The sequence below is a fragment of the Bufo gargarizans genome, chromosome 5 (genome assembly GCF_014858855.1).
Source record: "Bufo gargarizans isolate SCDJY-AF-19 chromosome 5, ASM1485885v1, whole genome shotgun sequence".
In the NCBI taxonomy this organism is placed as follows: Eukaryota; Metazoa; Chordata; class Amphibia; order Anura; family Bufonidae; genus Bufo; species Bufo gargarizans.
Window position 1 is genome coordinate 29914412 of NC_058084.1, and position 25713 is coordinate 29940124.

At 47.2% G+C, this 25713-nt stretch overlaps 1 protein-coding gene across 1 annotated transcript; it reads right to left on the reverse strand.

Annotated features, from left to right (window-relative positions):
* Nucleotides 1–19923: 19923 nt before the first annotated feature.
* MAFA (MAF bZIP transcription factor A) lies at nt 19924–23299 on the reverse strand. The gene has a single exon (XM_044293462.1). The coding sequence runs from the start codon at nt 22611–22613 to the stop codon at nt 21747–21749; it is 867 nt and encodes a 288-aa protein (XP_044149397.1). The 5' UTR covers nt 22614–23299; the 3' UTR covers nt 19924–21746.
* Between the last annotated feature and the right edge of the window lie 2414 nt (nt 23300–25713).

Genomic DNA, 25713 nt, shown 5'->3' on the forward strand with positions numbered 1-25713 from the left:
AAAGATATAAACGGATGGCTGACAAGAGACGTATGACTGGTCCTGACCTGTGTGTGGGTGATTTGGTGTGGTTGTCCACTAAGAACATTAAGTTGAAAGTACACTCTTGGAAGTTGGGCCCAAGATTTATTGGTCCTTACAAAATCTCGGCCATTATTAATCACGTGGCGTTTCGTCTGGAACTTCCGCAGGCCTGGAAGATCCATAATGTGTTTCACAGATCCTTGTTGAAGAAGTATGCTGAACCTGCTGAACCATCTCCTTTGCCTCCTCTTCCTGTCTTGGTAGATAGTAATCTGGAGTTTCAGATCTCCAGAATACTCAACTCGCGTGTTCTTCGGGGTTCCCTTCAGTACCTGGTGCATTGGAGGGGATACGGTCCTGAGGAAAGAATGTGGGTTCCGGCTAACGATGTCAATGCTAGCCGCCCTGTGAATGCCTTTTACAGGGCACACCTGGATAAAGTTGGTCCTGAATGCCCAGAGGTCACCCGTAAGGGGATGGGGGGGGGGTACTGTCACGCCCTGCCCTGTGAGTGATCTGAGAAGATCTGTCAGACTTGCTGCACGTGAATCTATCTGACAGATTGCTTTGTTGTGGCTTTGGGCAGGATCCCACCCCCTCACAGGTTCTGCTCATTAGTTAGTTAGTTATGCTATTTATACCTGCCTCACACTATATCCCTTGCGGTTTATAGTTTCTCCTGGAGTTCTCTGCTGGTGTTTGGTGGATCTCCTGCTCCCAGTTCGTCTTCAGTTAAGTCCTCCTTCCTTCCCTTCTGTTGTTTGTACTGGCTAGGCCTTAGATAACGCTGGTTCTTTCATCTTCTGCAAGGAACCGGTTGTCTTTTCACCTGCTCCCTAGCTGAGGGTTTGTGTCAGTTGCAGCAGGGCTTAGGATCGAGTGCATGAACACTTCTACCATTGAGATTTGTTCATGTTGGTAGCAGTCAGGGAAAGGCTCAGGGATTGTCAGGTGGTGACCTTTCCCTGTTCCCTAGCTATGGGGCCTAGCCTGCTGTTTTGTTTTATTTTGTTGTGTTTGGTTTGCTTCCCTTCCCTCACTTTCCGTGACACACAGTGCAGCAACAATACCTCCACAGCAGCGCCAGATACCACAGTGCAGCACAAAATACCTCCTCAGCAGTGCCAGATACCACAGTGCAGCAACAATACCTCCCCAGCAGTGCCAGATACCACAGTGCAGCACAAAAAAACTCCCCCAGCACTGCCAGATACAGCAGTGTAGCACAAAATACTTTCCCAGCTCTGCCAGACACCACAGTGCAGCAACAATACCTCCCCAGCAGTGCCAGATATAACAGTGCAGCACAAAAAAACTCCCCAGCAGTGCCAGATACAGCAGTGTAGCACAAAATACCTCCCCAGCAGTGCCAGATACCACAGTGCAGCACTAAAAAACTCCCCCAGCAGTGCCAGATACCACAGTGCAGCACAAAATACTCCCCAGCAGTGCCAGATACCACAGTGCAGCACAAAATACCTCCTCAGTACTGCCAGATACCACAGTGCAGCACAAAATACCTCCTCAGTACTGCCAGATACCACAGTGCAGCACAAAATACCTTCCCAGCACTGCCAGATACCACAGTGCAGCACAAAATACCTCCCCAGCAGTGCCAGATACCACAGTGCAGCACAAAATACTCCCCAGCAGTGCCAGATACCACAGTGCAGCACAAAATACCTCCTAAGTACTGCCAGATACCACAGTGCAGCACAAAATACCTTCCCAGCAGTGCCAGATATCACAGTGCAGCACAAAATACCTCCTCAGCACTGCCAGATACCACAGTGCAGCACAAAATACCTCCCCAGCAGTGCCAGATATCACAGTGCAGCACAAAAAAACTCCCCCAGCACTGCCAGATACCACAGTGCAGCACAAAATACCTCCTCAGCAGTGCCAGATACCACAGTGCAGCACAAAATACTCCCCAGCAGTGCCAGATACCACAGTGCAGCACTAAAAAACTCCCCCAGCACTGCCAGATACCACAGTGCAGCACAAAATACTCCCCAGCAGTGCCAGATACCACAGTGCAGCACAAAAAAACTCCCCCAGCACTGCCAGATACCACAGTGCAGCACAAAATACCTCCCCAGCAGTGCCAGATACCACAGTGCAGCACAAAATACTCCCCAGCAGTGCCAGATACCACAGTGCAGCACAAAATACCTCCTCAGTACTGCCAGATACCACAGTGCAGCACAAAATACCTTCCCAGCAGTGCCAGATACCACAGTGCAGCACAAAATACCTCCCCAGCAGTGCCAGATACTACAGTGCAGCACAAAATACCTCCTCAGCAGTGCCAGATACCACAGTGCAGCACAAAATACTCCCCAGCAGTGCCAGATACCACAGTGCAGCAAAAATTCCTCCCCAGCAGTGCCAGATTTCACAGTGCAGCACAAAATACCTTCCCAGCAGTGCCAGATACCACAGTGCAGCACAAAATACTCCCCAGCAGTGCCAGATACCACAGTGCAGCACAAAATACCTCCTCAGCAGTGCCAGATACCACAGTGCAGCACAAAATACTCCCCAGCAGTGCCAGATACCACAGTGCAGCACAAAATACCTCCTCAGTACTGCCAGATACCACAGTGCAGCACAAAATACCTTCCCAGCAGTGCCAGATACCACAGTGCAGCACAAAATACCTCCCCAGCAGTGCCAGATACTACAGTGCAGCACAAAATTCCTCCCCAGCAGTGCCAGATACCACAGTGCAGCACAAAATACCTCCCAGCAGTGCCAGATACCACAGTGCAGAACAATATACTCCCCAGCAGCGCCAGATACCACAGTGCAGCACAAAATACCTCCTCAGTACTGCCAGATACCACAGTGCAGCACAAAAGACCTCCCCAGCCGTGCTAGATACAATATCTCCTCCACAGTGCAGCACATTAAATGGATTTAGATTGGACTGCTTCTCATGGGCCATTAGCGGGCACTTGCCCCACAGAATATAAGCTGCCATCCAGTACCAGCTGTGGCAATAACATATAGTATAATGTGGAGAGAGATGACCGTCCACCCTTTATAGCATCCACCTGCTCTACAAATCTAATCAGAGCATCTCGTTCTAAAGCTGAAAAGGCTTAGATCTGAACATGTGATGCCATTCACTGACAGCAAGCACAGATCTTGAAATTGCTGTGTGCTGAACAAAAAGTGTAAGTTGCATATGTTTTTATTATAAAGTGTTTAAGCTTTAGGCAAAAGGAAGCTGCTGTAAAGCCAGCGGAGAGGGGGGCGCCCCGCAGGAGGGTATTATGCCCCTGCCAGGGCGGCAGCATGCCCAGGGCTCACTGCAATGAAGCAATGCCACACATGTCCATTATAAGCCTTTATTACAGTCAGTGTGCGCTACGTCTCTGCTTCCTTCTCGTCACTGACGTGAAATCTTCCCTGGAGCGCCCTCTGCAGGACATGTGTGGAAAATCAGCGCAGAGTCATGTCCTGCGATATCGTCCCTATTATTGTTTTCACTACTTTATGTCATATTCTCTCTCCCCCTTCTGACTTCTGGGCTGAACTAAGCTGCCGACCCTGACGCAGTCTCATAACCCCCCTCCCCCGATTAGTGGGGACAGGACAGTATTAAGTTGTTACTTTGTTGTAACAATGTTGCAGCAAAACTCTAACTCATTATCTGCTGTGGAGATGGGGAGAGGTTCTGACTCTAGTCGGCCACCGCCATCATTACGAAGCGCTCCCTCCCAAAAATGATTAATGTAAGGGACAATGATCTGCAGCAGGCGGGGGTATACTTCAGTGTGAATGTTACCGCTATACAACCTCCCCCACCAGTAATAACTGACAACCCTTTTACTGTTATGATGGGAGAGTGTCGCACCCCCACGCAGGCTGTCACGGAGGGTTCTTCCTCTTTACCACATTGCAACATTGTATTCCAATCAATTCTGAGCCGAGAAACCAAAAATTTCCCACAAAGCGGGGAGGGGAGAGCGCGTACTTCCTCATGAGAAACCAGAACCATAGCCATGGGTCTCCCCCCAGGGCGACGCAAAACAGTGTGTAACCCCACATCTGCCATATATGAGGGAGGCTGCAAGGTGAACCCCATATATGAGGGAGGCTGCAAGGTGAACCCCATATCTGAGGGGGGCTGCAAGCTGAACCCCATATATGAGGGGGGCTGCAAGGTGAACCCCATATATGAGGGAGGCTGCAAGGTGAACCCCATATATGAGGGAGGCTGCAAGGTGAACCCCATATATAAGGAGGCTGCAAGGTGAACTCCATATCTGAGGGAGTCTGCAAGGTGAACCCCATATATGAGGGAGTCTGCAAGGTGAACCTCATATCTGAGGGAGGCTGCAAGGTGAGCCCAAAATATGAGGGAGGCTGCAAGGTGAACCCCATATATGAGGAAGGCTGCAAGGAGAACCCCATAATTTAGGAAGAATGCAAGGTGAACCCCATATCTGAGGGAGGCTGCAAGGTGAACCCCATATCTGAGGGAGGCTGCAAGGTGAACCCCATATATGAGGGAGGCTGCAAGGTGAACCCCATATATGAGGAAGGCTGCAAGGAGAACCCCATAATTGAGGAAGAATGCAAGGTGAACCCCATATCTGAGGGAGGCTGCAAGGTGAACCCCATATCTGAGGGAGGCTGCAAGGTGAACCTCATATCTGAGGGAGGCTGCAAGGTGAACCCAAAATATGAGGGAGGCTGCAAGGTGAACCCCATATATGAGGAAGGCTGCAAGGAGAACCCCATAATTGAGGAAGAATGCGAGGTGAACCCCATATCTGAGGGAGGCTGCAAGGTGAACCCCATATCTGAGGGAGGCTGCAGGGTGAACCCCATATATGAGGAAGGCTGCAAGGAGAACCCCATAATTGAGGAAGAATGCAAGGTGAACCCCATATCTGAGGGAGGCTGCAAGGTGAACCCCATATCTGAGGAAGGCTGCAAGGTGAACCCCATATATGAGGGAGGCTGCAAGGTGAACCCCATATATGAGGGAGGCTGCAAGGTGAGCCCAAAATATGAGGGAGGCTGCAAGGTGAACCCCATATATGAGGAAGGCTGCAAGGAGAACCCCATAATTGAGGAAGAATACGAGGTGAACCCCATATCTGAGGGAGGCTGCAAGGTGAACCCCATATCTGAGGGAGGCTGCAAGGTGAACCCCATATATGAGGAAGGCTGCAAGGAGAACCCCATAATTGAGGAAGAATGCAAGGTGAACCCCATATCTGAGGGAGGCTGCAAGGTGAACCCCATATCTGAGGGAGGCTGCAAGGTGAACCCCATATCTGAGGGAGGCTGCAAGGTGAACCCCATATATGAGGGAGTCTGCAAGGTGAACCTCATATCTGAGGGAGGCTGCAAGGTGAGCCCAAAATATGAGGGAGGCTGCAAGGTGAACCCCATATATGAGGAAGGCTGCAAGGAGAACCCCATAATTTAGGAAGAATGCAAGGTGAACCCCATATCTGAGGGAGGCTGCAAGGTGAACCCCATATCTGAGGGAGGCTGCAAGGTGAACCCCATATATGAGGGAGGCTGCAAGGTGAACCCCATATATGAGGAAGGCTGCAAGGAGAACCCCATAATTGAGGAAGAATGCAAGGTGAACCCCATATCTGAGGGAGGCTGCAAGGTGAACCCCATATCTGAGGGAGGCTGCAAGGTGAATCTCATACCTGAGGGAGGCTGCAAGGTGAGCCCAAAATATGAGGGAGGCTGCAAGGTGAACCCCATATATGAGGAAGGCTGCAAGGAGAACCCCATAATTGAGGAAGAATGCGAGGTGAACCCCATATCTGAGGGAGGCTGCAAGGTTAACCCCATATCTGAGGGAGGCTGCAAGGTGAACCCCATATATGAGGAAGGCTGCAAGGAGAACCCCATAATTGAGGAAGAATGCAAGGTGAACCCCATATCTGAGGGAGGCTGCAAGGTGAACCCCATATCTGAGGGAGGCTGCAAGGTGAACCCCATATCTGAGGGAGGCTGCAAGGTGAACCCCATATATGAGGGAGTCTGCAAGGTGAACCTCATATCTGAGGGAGGCTGCAAGGTGAGCCCAAAATATGAGGGAGGCTGCAAGGTGAACCCCATATATGAGGAAGGCTGCAAGGAGAACCCCATAATTTAGGAAGAATGCAAGGTGAACCCCATATCTGAGGGAGGCTGCAAGGTGAACCCCATATCTGAGGGAGGCTGCAAGGTGAACCCCATATATGAGGGAGGCTGCAAGGTGAACCCCATATATGAGGAAGGCTGCAAGGAGAACCCCATAATTGAGGAAGAATGCAAGGTGAACCCCATATCTGAGGGAGGCTGCAAGGTGAACCCCATATCTGAGGGAGGCTGCAAGGTGAACCTCATATCTGAGGGAGGCTGCAAGGTGAACCCAAAATATGAGGGAGGCTGCAAGGTGAACCCCATATATGAGGAAGGCTGCAAGGAGAACCCCATAATTGAGGAAGAATGCGAGGTGAACCCCATATCTGAGGGAGGCTGCAAGGTGAACCCCATATCTGAGGGAGGCTGCAGGGTGAACCCCATATATGAGGAAGGCTGCAAGGAGAACCCCATAATTGAGGAAGAATGCAAGGTGAACCCCATATCTGAGGGAGGCTGCAAGGTGAACCCCATATCTGAGGAAGGCTGCAAGGTGAACCCCATATATGAGGGAGTCTGCAAGGTGAACCTCATATCTGAGGGAGGCTGCAAGGTGAGCCCAAAATATGAGGGAGGCTGCAAGGTGAACCCCATATATGAGGAAGGCTGCAAGGAGAACCCCATAATTTAGGAAGAATGCAAGGTGGACCCCATGTCTGAGGGAGGCTGCAAGGTGAACCCCATATCTGAGGGAGGCTGCAAGGTGAACCCCATATATGAGGGAGGCTGCAAGGTGAACCCCATATATGAGGAAGGCTGCAAGGAGAACCCCATAATTGAGGAAGAATGCAAGGTGAACCCCATATCTGAGGGAGGCTGCAAGGTGAACCCCATATCTGAGGGAGGCTGCAAGGTGAACCTCATATCTGAGGGAGGCTGCAAGGTGAACCCAAAATATGAGGGAGGCTGCAAGGTGAACCCCATATATGAGGAAGGCTGCAAGGAGAACCCCATAATTTAGGAAGAATGCAAGGTGAACCCCATATCTGAGGGAGGCTGCAAGGTGAACCCCATATCTGAGGGAGGCTGCAAGGTGAACCCCATATATGAGGGGGGCTGCAAGCTGAACCCCATATATGAGGGAGGCTGCAAGGTGAACCACATATCTGAGCGAGTTTGCAAGGTGAACCCCATATCTGAAGGAGACAGACTGGAGGAGCACAAGATACCAAACCATCACTTTATTGTATGAACGCGTTTTCGGAGGTGCTCCGCCTAAATCTTCAGATACACAGAAAGTGCGGTAAATTTAGGTAAATTGTATTTAATTTCAAGGACCTTAAAATTAGTCCTGATGTTACAGAGAAGTTGTGACAGTGAATCCCAAAAAATATATAGAAAACTGCGCCCCAGGTGGCCAAACACAGGTAGATCAGTATCATGGGCCCCACGTGACCCACACACTGTCCCATCACCCGCACTCTTCTTTCAAGTTGTTAAGGATTCCCTTCAGTCATGTCTTATATCGGTTTCTGGAAAAGCTGGGTGACAACTAACATTGCTGCCAATAAAATCAAACAAGGATTGTCACCCAGCTTTCCCAGGCTCCGTACTGGGGGGAGCCTTTCTGAGGACCCAAATGGCGGCCATATTGACCGTCATACACCATTCCAAGCAAACGGCATTTTAAACCTGTAGCTTTCTGGAGGTTGTAGAACTATAACTCCCAGTCGGAGAGCTGCAGGATAGGAATCACTGAAGTGTAGGGTCTGTATACAGTACAGACCAAAAGTTTGGACGCACCTTCTCATTCCAAGAGTTTTCTTTATTTTCATGACTATGAAAATTGTAGATTCACACTGAAGGCATCAAAACTATGAATTAACACATGTGGAATTATATACATAACAAAAAAGTGTGAAACAGCTGAAAATATGTCATATTCTAGGTTCTTCAAAGTAGCCACCTTTTGCTTTGATTACTGCTTTGCACACTCTTGGCATTCTCTTGATGAGCTTCAAGAGGTAGTCACCTGAAATGGTCTTCACTTCACAGGTGTGCCCTGTCAGGTTTAATAAGTGGGATTTCTTGCCTTATAAATGGGGTTGGGACTATCAGTACCACTTCTCCTGTCCTGTATATATATACTGCACAGCACCACTCCTATCCTTATGAAATATCTGCTCGAATTGTGTATATATATACATTGCACAGTACCACTTCTCCTGTCCTGTATATATACACTGCACAGTAGCACTTCTCCTGTCCTGTATACCGGGTGTGGACACTGCACAGTAGCACTTCTCCTGTCCTGTATACCGGGTGTGGACACTGCACAGTACCACTTCTCCTGTCCTGTATACCGGGTGTGGACACTGCACAGTAGCACTTCTCCTGTCCTGTATACCGGGTGCGGACACTGCACAGTAGCACTTCTCCTGTCCTGTATACCGGGTGTGGACACTGCACAGTACCACTTCTCCTGTCCTGTATACCGGGTGTGGACACTGCACAGTAGCACTTCTCCTGTCCTGTATACCGGGTGTGGACACTGCACAGTAGCACTTCTCCTGTCCTGTATACCGGGTGTGGACTCTGCACAGTAACACTTCTCCTGTCCTGTATACCGGGTGTGGACACTGCACAGTAGCACTTCTCCTGTCCTGTATACCGGGTGTGGACACTGCACAGTAGCACTTCTCCTGTCCTGTATACCGGGTGCGGACACTGCACAGTAGCACTTCTCCTGTCCTGTATACCGGGTGTGGACACTGCACAGTAGCACTTCTCCTGTCTTGTATACCGGGTGTGGACACTGCACAGTAGCACTTCTCCTGTCCTGTATACCGGGTGTGGACACTGCACAGTAGCACTTCTCCTGTCCTGTATACCGGGTGTGGACACTGCACAGTAGCACTTCTCCTGTCCTGTATACCGGGTGTGGACACTGCACAGTAACACTTCTCCTGTCCTGTATACCGGGTGCGGACACTGCACAGTAGCACTTCTCCTGTCCTGTATACCGGGTGCGGACACTGCACAGTAGCACTTCTCCTGTCCTGTATACCGGGTGCGGACACTGCACAGTAGCACTTCTCCTGTCCTGTATACCGGGTGCGGACACTGCACAGTAGCACTTCTCCTGTCCTGTATACCGGGTGCGGACACTGCACAGTAGCACTTCTCCTGTCCTGTATACCGGGTGTGGACACTGCACAGTAGCACTTCTCCTGTCCTGTATACCGGGTGTGGACACTGCACAGTAGCACTTCTCCTGTCCTGTATACCGGGTGTGGACACTGCACAGTAGCACTTCTCCTGTCCTGTATACCGGGTGTAGACACTGCACAGTAGCACTTCTCCTGTCCTGTATACCGGGTGTGGACACTGCACAGTAGCACTTCTCCTGTCCTGTATACCGGGTGTGGACACTGCACAGTAACACTTCTCCTGTCCTGTATACCGGGTGTGGACACTGCACAGTAGCACTTCTCCTGTCCTGTATACCGGGTGTGGACACTGCACAGTACCACTTCTCCTGTCCTGTATACCGGGTGCGGACACTGCACAGTAGCACTTCTCCTGTCCTGTATACCGGGTGTGGACACTGCACAGTAGCACTTCTCCTGTCCTGTATACCGGGTGCGGACACTGCACAGTAGCACTTCTCCTGTCCTGTATACCGGGTGCGGACACTGCACAGTAGCACTTCTCCTGTCCTGTATACCGGGTGTGGACACTGCACAGTAGCACTTCTCCTGTCCTGTATACCGGGTGTGGACACTGCACAGTAGCACTTCTCCTGTCCTGTATACCGGGTGTGGACACTGCACAGTAGCACTTCTCCTGTCCTGTATACCGGGTGTAGACACTGCACAGTAGCACTTCTCCTGTCCTGTATACCGGGTGTGGACACTGCACAGTAGCACTTCTCCTGTCCTGTATACCGGGTGTGGACACTGCACAGTAACACTTCTCCTGTCCTGTATACCGGGTGTGGACACTGCACAGTAGCACTTCTCCTGTCCTGTATACCGGGTGTGGACACTGCACAGTACCACTTCTCCTGTCCTGTATACCGGGTGCGGACACTGCACAGTAGCACTTCTCCTGTCCTGTATACCGGGTGTGGACACTGCACAGTAACACTTCTCCTGTCCTGTATACCGGGTGTGGACACTGCACAGTAGCACTTCTCCTGTCCTGTATACCGGGTGTGGACACTGCACAGTAGCACTTCTCCTGTCCTGTATACCGGGTGTGGACACTGCACAGTAGCACTTCTCCTGTCCTGTATACCGGGTGTGGACACTGCACAGTAACACTTCTCCTGTCCTGTATACCGGGTGTGGACACTGCACAGTAGCACTTCTCCTGTCCTGTATACCGGGTGTAGATACTGCACAGTAGCACTTCTCCTGTCCTGTATACCGGGTGCGGACACTGCACAGTAGCACTTCTGCTGTCCTGTATACCGGGTGTAGACACTGCACAGTAGCACTTCTCCTGTCCTGTATACCGGGTGTGGACACTGCACAGTAGCACTTCTCCTGTCCTGTATACCGGGTGTAGATACTGCACAGTAGCACTTCTCCTGTCCTGTATACCGGGTGTGGACACTGCACAGTAGCACTTCTCCTGTCCTGTATACCGGGTGTAGACACTGCACAGTAGCACTTCTCCTGTCCTGTATACCGGGTGTGGACACTGCACAGTACCACTTCTCCTGTCCTGTATACCGGGTGTGGACACTGCACAGTAGCACTTCTCCTGTCCTGTATACCGGGTGTGGACACTGCACAGTAGCACTTCTCCTGTCCTGTATACCGGGTGTAGACACTGCACAGTAGCACTTCTCCTGTCCTGTATACCGGGTGTGGACACTGCACAGTAGCACTTCTCCTGTCCTGTATACCGGGTGTGGACACTGCACAGTAGCACTTCTCCTGTCCTGTATACCGGGTGTGGACACTGCACAGTAGCACTTCTCCTGTCCTGTATGCCGGGTGTGGACACTGCACAGTAGCACTTCTCCTGTCCTGTATACCGGGTGTGGACACTGCACAGTAGCACTTCTCCTGTCCTGTATACCGGGTGTGGACACTGAACAGTAGCACTTCTCCTGTCCTGTATACCGGGTGCGGACACTGCACAGTAGCACTTCTCCTGTCCTGTATACCGGGTGCGGACACTGCACAGTAGCACTTCTCCTGTCCTGTATACCGGGTGCGGACACTGCACAGTAGCACTTCTCCTGTCCTGTATACCGGGTGCGGACACTGCACAGTAGCACTTCTCCTGTCCTGTATACCGGGTGTGGACACTGCACAGTAGCACTTCTCCTGTCCTGTATACCGGGTGCGGACACTGCACAGTAGCACTTCTCCTGTCCTGTATACCGGGTGCGGACACTGCACAGTAGCACTTCTCCTGTCCTGTATTACGGGTGTAGACACTGCACAGTAGCACTTCTCCTGTCCTGTATACCGGGTGTGGACACTGCACAGTAGCACTTCTCCTGTCCTGTATACCGGGTGCGGACACTGCACAGTAGCACTTCTCCTGTCCTGTATACCGGGTGCGGACACTGCACAGTAGCACTTCTCCTGTCCTGTATACCGGGTGTGGACACTGCACAGTAGCACTTCTCCTGTCCTGTATACCGGGTGTGGACACTGCACAGTAGCACTTCTCCTGTCCTGTATACCGGGTGCGGACACTGCACAGTAGCACTTCTCCTGTCCTGTATACCGGGTGTAGACACTGCACAGTACCACTTCTCCTGTCCTGTATACCGGGTGTGGACACTGCACAGTAGCACTTCTCCTGTCCTGTATACCGGGTGTAGACACTGCACAGTAGCACTTCTCCTGTCCTGTATACCGGGTGCGGACACTGCACAGTAGCACTTCTCCTGTCCTGTATTACGGGTGTAGACACTGCACAGTAGCACTTCTCCTGTCCTGTATTACGGGTGTAGACACTGCACAGTAGCACTTCTCCTGTCCTGTATACCGGGTGTAGACACTGCACAGTACCACTTCTCCTGTCCTGTATACCGGGTGTGGACACTGCACAGTAGCACTTCTCCTGTCCTGTATACCGGGTGTAGACACTGCACAGTAGCACTTCTCCTGTCCTGTACACCGGGTGTGGACACTGCACAGTAGCACTTCTCCTGTCCTGTATACCGGGTGCGGACACTGCACAGTAGCACTTCTCCTGTCCTGTATACCGGGTGTGGACACTGCACAGTAGCACTTCTCCTGTCCTGTATACCGGGTGCGGACACTGCACAGTAGCACTTCTCCTGTCCTGTATACCGGGTGTGGACACTGCACAGTACCACTTCTCCTGTCCTGTATACCGGGTGTGGACACTGCACAGTAGCACTTCTCCTGTCCTGTATACCGGGTGTGGACACTGCACAGTAGCACTTCTCCTGTCCTGTATACCGGGTGCGGACACTGCACAGTAGCACTTCTCCTGTCCTGTATACCGGGTGTGGACACTGCACAGTAGCACTTCTCCTGTCCTGTATACCGGGTGTAGACACTGCACAGTAGCACTTCTCCTGTCCTGTATACCGGGTGCGGACACTGCACAGTAGCACTTCTCTCCTGCAGCTGATGCGTTTACTATATTTCCGTAGAAGCAGTAATGACAGATTACTATTGGTTTTGCACTATACGGGGAACCTGTCATCTGCATACTCCCTGGCAGCAAGGTGTTCCCGTCCTGCCGTAGTGCACCACTGTGCCGGTGCCAGAGGTAATCCTGGGCCTTTGTGCCAGGGGAAGACACTGCCAAGGACGATGACACAGAACGTTTATTCAGAGATGTGTTGGGTGAAGAGACAAACAGATGAGCAAAAATAGAAATTAAATTAATAATACTAATAAAATAAATAATATAAAAATTATATAAATAGCGACAATGTAGGGATATAAACTAAAATAGTAGAAAAAAATGAGAAATACACTAATAATAATCATATTAGTAATAAGGAGAAATATTCTAGAAATAAATATGAAATATAATAAATAAAATACAACAATCTCCTAATAATAGATATGAGTTCCCATTTCTTGCGCGCCCTCTGCAGCGACTGCTTGATCTTCCACAGATTCTATTTTCTATGGGACGTTTCCTCACACACAGAATGTATGATTACACGCGCACGTTCATGAGGGTCAACATTAGCAAATATATTTAAACATATATAAAAAATATACATAACAAAACCACACAGATGGTGTAAAAAGTATACAAAGTGCATGTAAAGTGCAGAGAACAGTAAGGATGGGTTCGCACTTGTATTATGCCGGTCCGTTATAGGTTCCGTTCCTGTCGAGAGGACTTTTTTTTCCGTTCTGCATAATGGAAACCAGACGGATCCGTTATGCTGCCATAAACTTCTATTAGGACGGAGCAAAACGGAATGCCTCTTAAAGGCTACCATTTTGCATTCCGTTATAAACAGAACCTATAACGGCAGGGGCGTTGCTAGGTAAAACATTCGGGGCCTGAGCCGCTGATATTTTGTCCCTGGCCCTTAATGTCCTGCCTGCCTGCTAGATACAACTGTAAGTCCTCAGGACGGCAATACAATTGAATCTAATGCAGTGGAAGAGCTGAAGGACCTGTGATGACATCACAGGTCATGTGACCAGTAAGACAGGCAGTGCTTGAGAAGGACCTGCGATGATGTCACCATCATGTGACCAGTGCAGGAGAGGACGGCAGTGAAGAGGAGAAGACCTGGGGGAAGAAGCTGTGGAGAGGTTTGTACATGAGGAGAGGTAAGTGAAGGGAGAGGCAGAGGAATGCTGGGAGTTGTGGTTATATAACTGGGACTGTATGTTAGGGCTGAAGGGAGGGATGTTATTTACATAGGACTGTATGTTCATGGCGGCTGTGGGAGGGAATTATGATATTTACATGGAACTGAATGTTGGAGGGGGCTGGGTGATGTTATTTACATAGGACGGTATGTTGAAGGTGGCTGTGGTAAGGGATGATGTTATTTACATGGGACTGTATGTTGGAGGCGGCTGTGGGAGGGACTGATGTTATTTACATGGGACTGTATGTTGGAGGTGGCTGTGGGAGGGAGTGGTTATTTACATGGAATTGAATGTTGAGGGGGTGATGTTTACATGGGATTGCATGTTGAAGGTGGCTGGGGGAGGTGATATTATTTACATGGGACTGTATTTTGGAGGGGGCTGTATATAGAGAGGGATGTTATTTACATGGGACTGTATGGTGGGAGGGAGGAATATAACTACAGGAGGCACTGCAAATCCAGGAGACATTATAGGCGTCCTATTACTACTGGGGGGCCCTATAGGAGGCAGTATTACTAATGGGGGCACTCTTGGGAGCGTTATCATTGCTGGGGGCACTATAGGGGGCAGTATTACTAATGGGGCATTCTAGAAGGGAATTACTATTGGTGGGACTATGAGGAGCACTATTACTATGGGGGCACTGATATTTCTTAAGGATAGTATTTGGAGGTATTGGGGGGCACAGCGAGCAGCAGGATAACACTGTGGGGGCTCCAGGTTGGGGGATGATGATAGAAAAGTGAGGAACCTAAGATGTCTGTGTGTCACACTCTGCAGAGACGAGGCGGCTGAGAGAAGTTGTCCGGACGGAATGGAGAAGACGATGACAGAGAAGATCTACATCAGAGGAGACGTCACCTGGAGGCCCTGGATGTGACAGGTATGTGCTGCTGTATAGCAAGTACAGGAAAATGTGGTGTGTGGGGGGAGGGGGGCGACTTATTCATTGGGGCTCTTGAGATCCTAGTTACGCCCTGTATAACGGAATGACATAACGCTAGTGCGGACCCCACCCTAGGTTGGCGGTTTATAGTTATCACCAGTGCATGGCAGTAGTAAAATTCAAATACTGTAAATAAACAATATCGCCCAGTGTGACTGATGAATGAAGAGTCAAGTTTGAAATAAAAAACAAAACAAAAATATATTTTAAAAAAATGTATAAACTCTTTTATTCTTTGCTGTGGATTGTGATGGGTTAAAGGAGTTGGCCAGCTAATTCAATTTTTAAAAAAGGTACGCATGGTCTAATACATCCCAAGACCCTGATGGTCTCTATTTCCTGATCCACCACCAGTCTCTACTGCATGGTCCCATGATATTCTCTTCTTCCCCGTCCCCTGACGGTCTCTACTTCCTGGTCTCCTGCCAGTTTCTACTTCCTGGTGTCCTCCAGTCTCTACTTCCCGATCTCCTACTGATCCCCCACCAGTGTCTACTGCCTGCTCTTCTGATATTCTATACTTTCTACTCTCCTGATGCTCTCCACTTACCGGTCCCCTGCCATTCCCTACTTTCCAGTCCATTGTCGGGCTCTAATTCCTGATTCCCTGACAGTCTCTATTTCCTTTTCCCTTTCGGTCTCTACTTTCCGGTTCTCTGCCAGTTTCTAGTTCCTAATCCACTGCCAGTCTCTACTTCACGATCCCCTGATGGTTTCTACTTTCCAGTTCCAGTTATTCTTCAGTCCCTACTTCTTGGTTCCCTGTCAGTCTCTACCTCTAGGTCCCCTGATGGCCACCACTTTCCGGTCCCTCCCAGTCTCTACTTCCTGATCCACCCCCAGTCTCCCCTGTCGGTCTCTACTTCCTGATCCGCTGCTGGTTTTTACTTCCTGGTCCCCTGTCAGTCTCTACTTTCCAATCCTCTGATGATTTCTATTTCCTAGTTCCCCCATCAGAATTATTTCCGATCCCTTGCAGATCTCTACTTCTCAGTCCCCTGCCGGTGTCTACTTCCTGGTCCCCTGAAGGTCTCTACTTTACAATCCCACTCCAGTCTCTACTTCCTGTTCCCCTTCCCGGTCTCCTGCCAACTCTGCTTTTCAGTTCCCTGCTGGTCTCTACTCCTCGATTACTGATAATCGCTAATTTCCAGTTTCTTGATGTTCTCTACTTCCAAGTCCCCTGCTGGTCTCTGCTTCCTGGTTTCCTTCCCATCTCTGCATCCTGATCCCCCTCTGAACTTCCTGATTTCACATCGGTCTCTATTTCCAATTCCCCAACCATTCTCTACTTCCCGGTCCCCTGATAGTGTCAACTTTCGGCCCTTCTGCCAGTCTCTACTTCCTGGTTCCCTAATGGTCTCTACTTCATGGTCGATCACAACACACAGGACAGGGCTGTGGCCAGTGATTGGCTGAGTGGTCACTTCCTGTGTGTTGAGACCAGAGGGGGATTTGGGAAGCACTAAAATAGGAGCGGCGGGAGATCTGTATGACTCTTTTCTTATCACGGCCCCTTGAGATAATAAGGAAATGTATCAATGATAATGAGCCCTTTATACAAGTTGTCTCATTTTTGTAATTCTTTTTTAGAAATGTTTTTGCTCAATTCCTGAGATTGACAACTTGTCTTGATCCTGGGATGGGAGACTCTTCAACATACCATGCAAAGGTTGCAACGATCTCCAGTTTTCAGGTGCGTGCGGGGTTCCTAGAGGTCGACCCCCCCCCCCTCCCCAGTGGTCATACATTGATCCTATGGATAGGTTATAAAAGCTTTTGGTTGGGTAGAAGAAGTTCCAGGACAAGTTCAGCTCTGTTACAATCCCTATATACAGTACAGGAGCGGGACCCTGGCAGTCCAGAGGTGAGATGGTCTGCGGGCAGAGGAGTCCTTCTCGAAAATCCTATGTAAACGTATACATGAGCCCCATGGGGTCCATCTGGACCACGATGGGGCAGATATTACAGTACAGGTGGAGAAACCCTAAAATACAGAGGATTTTTTGAAAGAGGGAACAAAGTTGTCGGTTGTCAGAAAATAATTATAATATGGTGATTATAACGTATAAGGGCAGAAAACCAGAGGGACGGCTGTAATATCAGGTCATCATCCGTATATTATATTACACAGCGGCGTCCACCGCGGTCGCCGTCCTCTCTTTAACACTTTGTGCAGCTCAGAGGTGTCAGCACAAACAAATCCCAGCGCACTCCTGCAGTGATTACCTCGCCGGCTGTGACAATGCCCTTACTGAAGTCACTTACATAATTCCCCCCTCCGCTGTCCCAGAGAAGCATCCTCATGGGGAAAATTACAGAAGAAAAACTGCAGCGAAAGAAAACTGAGAGGTCTAATATGGGAGAAATCAAAACATCCCTGGAAATAAAGAAAATGATAATGCAGAACATTTCACCTGCAGTCCTATGTAACACCACAGACAACACAGTGATAACTCTCTGAGTACAGATAATGTAGTAGATGTCACCTGCAGTCCTATGTAACACCACAGACAACACAGTGATAACTCTCTGAGTACAGATAATGTAGTAGATGTCACCTGCAGTCCTATGTAACACCACAGACAACACAGTGATAACTCTCTGAATACAGATAATGTAGTAGATGTCACCTGCAGTCCTATGTAACACCACAGATAACACAATGATAACTATTTGAGTACATACAATGTAATAGATGTCACCTGCAGTCCTATGTAACACCACAGATAACACAGTGATAGCTCTCTGAGTACAGATAATGTAATAGATGTCACCTGCAGTCCTATGTAACACCACAGATAACACAGTGATAACTCTCTGAGTACATATAATGTAGTAGATGTCCCCTGCAGTCCTATGTAACACCACAGATAACACAGTGATAACTCCCTGAGTACATATAATGTAGTAGATGTCCCCTGCAGTCCTATGTAACACCACAGATAACACAGTGATAACTCTCTGAGTACAGATAATGTAGTAGATGTCACCTGCAGTCCTATGTAACACCACAGACAGCACAGTGATAACTCTGAGTACAGATAATGTAGTAGATGTCACCTGCAGTCCTATGTAACACCACAGACAGCACAGTGATAACTCTCTGAGTACAGATAATGTAGTAGATGTCCCCTGAAGTCCTATGTAACACCACAGATAACACAGTGATAACTCCCTGAGTACAGATAATGTAGTAGATGTCCCCTGCAGTCCTATGTAACACCACAGACAGCACAGTGATAACTCTCTGAGTACAGATAATGTAGTAGATGTCCCCTGAAGTCCTATGTAACACCACAGATAACACAGTGATAACGCTCTGAGTACAGATAATGTAGTAGATGTCCCCTGCAGTCCTATGTAACACCACAGATAACACAGTGATAACTCTCTGAGTACAGATAATGTAGTAGATGTCATCTGCAGTCCTATGTAACACCACAGATATCACAGTGATAACTCTCTGAGTACAGATAATGTAGTAGATGTCCCCCGCAGTCCTATGTAACACCACAGATAACACAGTGATAACTCTCTGAGTACAGATATTGTACTAGATGTCCCCTGCAGTCCTATGTAACACCACAGATAACACAGTAATAACTCTCTGAGTACAGATATTGTACTAGATGTCCCCTGCAGTCCTATGTAACACCACAGATAACACAGTGATAACTTTGTTGCACTTTGCAGCAGTATGACACATACGTGTAACATCCTGGACAGAGCTCTTATATGTACAGCACATGGTCTATTTTCTGTATATATATAAGTAACTTCCAGGATGAAGGTTCAGCTCCTCGTTTATAATACTGTAATATATAACAGCATTGAAGGGGTGTATAAATACAGATGTTAACCCTTCGCTGCCAATCATCATCCTCCTACCGCCTATTAGAAACATTGTTACACACTGAGCACATTAGTAAAACCGAGTGAAAATTGACTCAATTTTAAATTAATGTACAAAACTTTCAAAAACACAAGAGCAACAAACGCTGTGAAACCAGCACAAGGATCACCCCCAAACCTACAAATGGGGGGGATGCAAATACAACATTTTACATTATTCTTATGAAACAAAAATGGTTATTTTTTTTTTACTAATTCCAATTTCAAATAAAAGAAACAAGAACAATAAAAAATAATAAACTTTAAGAAAAAGCAGCAAATCTTAACAATAGTGTTTTTGTGAATGATGTCCCTGCGCTCTCCTTCTATTAAGGATTCGCTCCTCAGAGGCTGCAGTCCGCATCACCCCGCACGTCCCTGAGCAAAAGTTATTTTCTATACAAAATATGTAATTGTTTCTATAAAAAAAAAAGATTACAAAAAGGCTAAAAAAATTGTTCAAAAAGTTGTGTTTCCCCTAATACTACGAAAGTAGCAGCCAATCTGGAAAATATAAAAATCACCATCATGCCCGAGTGCCTTGTTCAACTGAATTTTATTTTAACTTTTTAGATAATTTTACAATTACATTCTGTTCTAATTACCATGGAAAGTGTAATAAATCAGAAGGAAGCGTCCACGACATGTGCTTACGCTCCATTTTTAGTTGGTTGTAAATGTTTTTATTAATTTTTTTGTTTTCTACAATTTCAATTCTTTTTCCAATATTTTAATTTGCCTAATTCGCTGAAATTGAAATAAATCCAGTAAATAAAATTACAGAATGAATGAAACGACCTCAGTCTGAATTTATTCCAGGTGCTAAAATCCAAACATCGCAATTCAATTCTCAATGAACTGGATTCAAAAGAGAAAGCGACAAAGAGGATGAAATCCACCAAATATTTCACCTCACAAACAAACAAGCATTCTCTCCCACATGGACAAGATTAAATGTGCTTCTTTGTATTCAAATTAATCAATTCAATAAAAAAAAAAAAAAAAAAAAGGAATTTGAATTGAAAAATGTGTGAAATGTGTTTGTTTTTGCAATTTTTTGTATTATGCTTTAACACAAAAAATTGTAAAAACTCAGGATTTACCTTTAATATTTTTCTTTATTTCAATATATTATTATTTTTTTTATTTCTAAACCTTTCCACAAGGTTTTTTTGTTGTTGAGAGCAGGATATACAAAACAAATGGACTTCGCTAAATGAATTTTTTTTTAATAGTTTTTTTCTTTAAAGATGAAACATTAAAAAACTCCAAGTTGTCAAAACTCAGACCTCAAGATTTACAATTCATGGCTCAATATCCATCAGGAATTCCTAAAAATATCACCAACCTCTCAAGCTGCTGATTCAGGACACTTGTTTTTTTTTCTTTGTTACACTTTGACATTAAGCATCGTTTTTGAAAATTAATTTTTATTTTTGATTTTTTTTTTCTATTTTCTTTTTTTTTTCTTTGCAGAAATATTTCACATTCGCATAAAGAATTTAAATAACATTTGTTTCCCAAGGGTCATATTTTTTTTATTATAATTATTATTATTTTTTATAAATAAGACCGGTGCATAGAATAAAAAGCAGCCCCAATATTTCATGAATATATTACTCTATCTCCCCAAGAGGGTGTCTTAGAATGTACGATTATGACTGATCATTTATGTAAATCTCTATAAAACAACCATACCACGTCTCCCGTTGATTCCTCTATATAGTGCATTAAGCTTTCAACTCATCCACGTTAATTGACTTATTCATTTAAATATTATTTGCATGCTAATTACATACAAACTTTTCTTAAGACTTTTATGTTTTCATATTTTTTTTTCATTTTAAGTCATTGAAATCAACAAGCAAAATATAGGCTCAGAAGAGAGAAAAAAGGCATAAAACAAACTAAATTCTACAATTCTGTACAAGTGGACACCTTAAATAATCATAATAATAATATACTCTGTCTGGCTCAGGTTCGATTTAAATAATAAAATATAGACAAGGGAAAGGGGAGTATGGGTGTAAAAACTGTTCATACGCTCATCCCAACTTTTTTTTTTTTTTTAAGTCTTAAGAAATCTTTAGTGAAATTTTTGACATTTTTGTCCCACAATGTTTTTGTTTTTTTAAAGTATTTCTTGTTTCCTGACTGGCATTTTAAGATTATGAGTCCAAGGAAGGGAGTTAAGACTTTCGAGTGTCTGGATCACTTACAAGATGCACAGTTTTCCCAGAAGGAAAAAACAACTAAACAAAAAAAAAACAGAAAAGGTTTGTGAACCCAGAAGTAAACAAGCTGAGGAGAAAAGAAAGACAAACGAATGGTACAATCTACATTGTCATGCATCCTTGTCTAGTAGAAAAGGGGACCTCACATTGCCATACATGACCTGCATGCAGGATTTTGCTAAAAAGTCAAGTTTTTTTTGTATGAATACCCTTAGAAATTGCCGTTTTGGTTGAGTTCCTTCAGTGGCGTCTCACAGGTTGGGACGTTCCCGGGCCTTAAGCGTTGCGGTGGGATCTTCATCGATGATGTTCTGGTATTGCTCTTCACGGTTTCGGACTTGGGTGTGACGCACAACAACAACAACAAAAAATTAAGACTTCAGTTCTGGCTCAAAAAGCAGTCCAGTGATAGAGGGGACATAACTCACCCCCTCCAGCCTAAAAAAAAAAACCTGTCCATCTCGGTTCTGTCCTATATACAAATCAGTGTAAGATGTGAGCGGTCACTTTGTGACGAGGAGCTCGGAAATCTCTCTAAGACTTCGATCTGTCCCAATATAAGGTGGTGGTGGAGTAAATGCGGTGCTGCATACAGTCGATAAATAATGTAGAATTTACTGTATTTGGCTACAAGTTCTTTACCTCTATGTACAGGGGGTCTGGGAGGTCAGGGTGGGGGCACAAAGTTCACATGAAGAAGTCTGCAGAGCCTTTGCCAGGGTTGGTCTGTTGCGGGGACTCTCTGGCTGTGAAGCTTCTGCTGGCCAGCTTCTCATATTTGTCTTTGTATAGATCCCTCTCCTTGGCCAGTCGAGACACCTCTTGCTTGAGTTGTTCCACTTGGCTCTGGAGCTGACACTTCTCCGTCTCCAGGATGTGCCTCTGCTGCACCCTTTTGTACCTGCAGGACTGGGCATAGCCCCTGTTCTTTAAGGTCCTTCGCTTCTGCTTAAGACGTATGACCTCTTCCTTGCTGAAGCCCCTCAGCTGTCGGTTAAGCTCTCTCACGGACATGCTGACCAGCTGCTCATCGGAGAACCTTTCTTCCAGCCTTAGGTGGTGGTGGTTGTGGTTGTGCAGGTGATGATGGACCTGGTGGTGGTGACCCGATGGCGCCATCTCATCCCCAGGGTAGTGCTGACCCCTGAAGCCGTCATAGCCTTGATGATGGTGGTGATGTGGGTTTCCTATCAAAGCCTCCACGGCATCTTCAGGAGTCAAGTTGAGGGCTTCAGGGTTGATGTGGTGCTGATAATTAGACATCCAGTACAGGTCCTCCAGTTGGGGTTTATTGGCAGTGTTGGGGTTGTTGGGGTTGACGTTAGGTTGTGCCCCAGGGCTTGGGGCGCAGAAGCTGGGCGAGGAGGGCACCGAAGAACAAGGGGTACTGATAGGAGTGGAAGACAATGATCCGGGCGGCAGGCGGTGGCAGAACCTCTCAGCTTCTGGGGGTTCCTTCTTGACCTCAAATTTCATCAGATCAAAATCGTTGACGTACTCGATGGCAAGAGGGCTGTTAGGCAACTCTGCGCTCATAGCCAGATCAGAGGCCATCTCAGTCCATATAAGAGTTGTCACTGTCACTGCTTACAATTTAGGAGCTCCACGCCCCCTAGATGGTGTGTCTGTGCCCAACAGCCTGCAGGAGGATGAGCCTTCTTGTGGTATCTGTCAGCAGCTGGCTAATATACTCCAGTCACAGCCCCCAGCCCCTTCGTGCTGACAGGGGGTGCTGGCAATGAGGTAATTGTTTCTGCAGGGTCCAGGTAATGCAAATAGGGGTGCTGCGGAGTCCAGGTAATGAAACCAGGGTGCTGCAGAGTCCAGGTAATGTAATCAGGGTGCTGCAAAGTTCAGATAATTGGACGAGGGGTGTCACAAAGTCCAGACAATCAGATGAGGGGTGCTGCAAGGTCCTTACTGGTTATTGCTGACTCTCGGGAAGTTTGCAGAGCGGTCTCAGCTCTTCTGCATGCCCTGCTTTGCTGGTTGGGGGTTCCAGGCAGTCAGATGAAGGCTGCTGCAGGTTCTCTCTCTTGCTTAGAAGGAAAGTTGCTTCTCCTGAAGTTTGCACAGCAGAATGCGTGTGCGCAGGCCACTCAGCTGCACGCTCTGCTGTGTTGCATGCCGTCTTGCATGCTGTGTGTGCTCTGCAGCATGCTCTGCTCCCAGGACTGTGTATATTGACAGCATTTGCCGGCTGCTCTGCCTCCCCAGCCCCTGATTTGCTGTTTGCAGGGTCGCAGCCTGCGCTTCTACTGAGGGCTCATAAGAGCACTCTGCCCTTTAACAAGGCAACATGGCTGGCCACTCCCTCTTAGGTGTGGGGATCCCAGGCCCAACCAATCACATCCCCCCACAGCACTTTACATTTACATATCTGTGTAGCAGGGGCTGTCAATCTCCCGGAGGGAACAGCTGGAAGGAGAAAAGAAGAACAGGGGCCCTCTAGTGGCTTCAGGAGGGTACTGCAGCTGCACAGGTAGGACCCTGGATCATCCTCCTCATCCAGCAGAGGGGTCATTTTTCTTCACATTTGGTGCATTTTTTGTGTCCATGGTGAATTTTTGTTATACGCAGCATGCTCCGAGTACAGCGTCCTGTGTGAAGCGAGTCTAACTATGCCTCCCAACTGCTAAACAGCGCAGCTTCATTTTATATCCTGCCTATATCTGACTATTTATATTCACTTTTTCTGTGTCCTCTGACAAGTCCATGCTCCTCAGAACTCCCCAATCAGGAAGCGACCTCTTTTCAGCTGGAGCCATCTGATTCATGAATAGAATTATATAATTCCGGTGAAGACTGACACGGGCAGAGTATTAGGGCAGATAGGTAAGAATGTGATTCCAAATGAAAACGCACAGGTACATGCCATTCGGGGGGTGTGGGAAGCTGGGTGACAAAGCTAAGGGCAGTGTAATGAGAAATATCTGTAGTTGTGGACGAAAGTTTTAAGATTTTGGTTTTCACAGGGTTTGCTGCTTCAGTGTTTTTGGATCTTTTTGTCAGTTGTTTCTATGGTATAGTGAAGAACAGTTATAAGCATTTCATTTTCTTGACAAATCCATCAAGTTTATGCAAAGACTCAATATTTCCACCATTGACCCTTCATTCTCTTCTGAAGTTCGGCCTGGAGGCTGCAAATCAGCTTCTGGGCCAAAAACTGACTGATGACAACGCATTCTTGCCTAATCAGTGCTTAGAATTTATCACAATTTCAGTTTTTTTGTTTTTGTTTGTCCCTCTGCTTTTTGAGGCCTGACCTCAGGTTGTCAATGAGATTCAGATCCAGGGAGCTTCCAGGTCACGGACCCAAAATTTTAATGTTTTCTTTACAGAGCCAACTAGATTTCACTTTTGCCTTGTAATATGGTCTCCATCATGCTGGAAAAAGTATTGTTCATCGCCAAATTGCTCCTGGATGTTTGGGAGAAGTTGCTCCTGGATGGTTGGGAGAAGTTGCTCCTGGATGCTTGGGAGAAGTTGCTCCTGGATGCTTGGGAGAAGTTGCTCCTGGATGCTTGGGAGAAGTTGCTCCTGGATGCTTGGGAGAAGTTGCTCCTGGATGCTTGGGAGAAGTTGCTCCTGGATGCTTGGGAGAAGTTGCTCCTGGATGCTTGGGAGAAGTTGCTCCTGGATGCTTGGGAGAAGTTGCTCCTGGATGCTTGGGAGAAGTTGCTCCTGGATGGTTAGGAGAAGTTGCTCCTAAGTGGTTAGGGGAAGTTCATCCTGGATGGTTGGGAGAAGTTTCTCCTAAGTGGTTGGGGGAAGTTGCTCCCGGATGGTTGGGAGAAGTTGCTCCTGGATGGTTAGGAGAAGATGCTCCTGGATGGTTTGGAGAAGTTTCTCTTTGAGGAGGTTTTGATCCCATTCTTTATTCATGGCAGTTTTTTTAGTCAAAATGTGAGTGAGCCTACCCCATTAGACGAGAAGCAACCCCACACATGAATAGTTTTAGAATGCTTTACTGTTAGCATGACACAGGACTCATAGTGGCGCTCATCTTTCCTTCTTCAGGCAATCATTTTTCCAAATGTCCCAAATAGTCTGCAAGGGGTTTCATAAGAGAAAATGAGTTTCCCCCAAGACCTCTGCAGTCCAATCTCTGTATTTCCTGTAGAATGTCATATTTTTTTCTTAGACAGAAGTGGCTTCTTTGCTGCACTTTTTGACACCAGATCATACTCCAAAAGCCTTCACCTGACTGTGCATGCTGATGCACCTACACCTGCCTGTGCATGCTGATGCGCCTACACCTGCCTGCTGTTAATCCTGAGCAAGCTGTGCATTGGTAGCTGAATCCTTTTTTGCAGATGGTTCTGGCAATTGCTGGACATTCTGGGGCATCTTGGAGCCTTCTTTTACAGCAATTGAACCTCTCTTCTTGAAGCTCTGGATGATCTAATAACTGGTTTATTTAGGTGCAATCTGGCAAGCAGCAATGTCCATGTCTGTGAAGCCCTTTGGGTGCAAAGTAATGGTGACTGCACGTTTACTTGGAGGTAACCATGGTTAACAGAAAAGAAAATAATTTGAAGCTTTTAAAGCAACCAGTTCCAGCATGACAGAGTGATAGCATCAGTTTCAAAGTTTTTGGCCATGACTGTATACAGGACTATGGCTTTGTTTGCCTGCAGTTACCACTAGGGGG

Bases quoted from the DNA above. Each gene is read 5' to 3' on its own strand.
- MAFA (XM_044293462.1), bottom strand. From the start codon at position 22,613: ATGGCCTCTGATCTGGCTATGAGCGCAGAGTTGCCTAACAGCCCTCTT.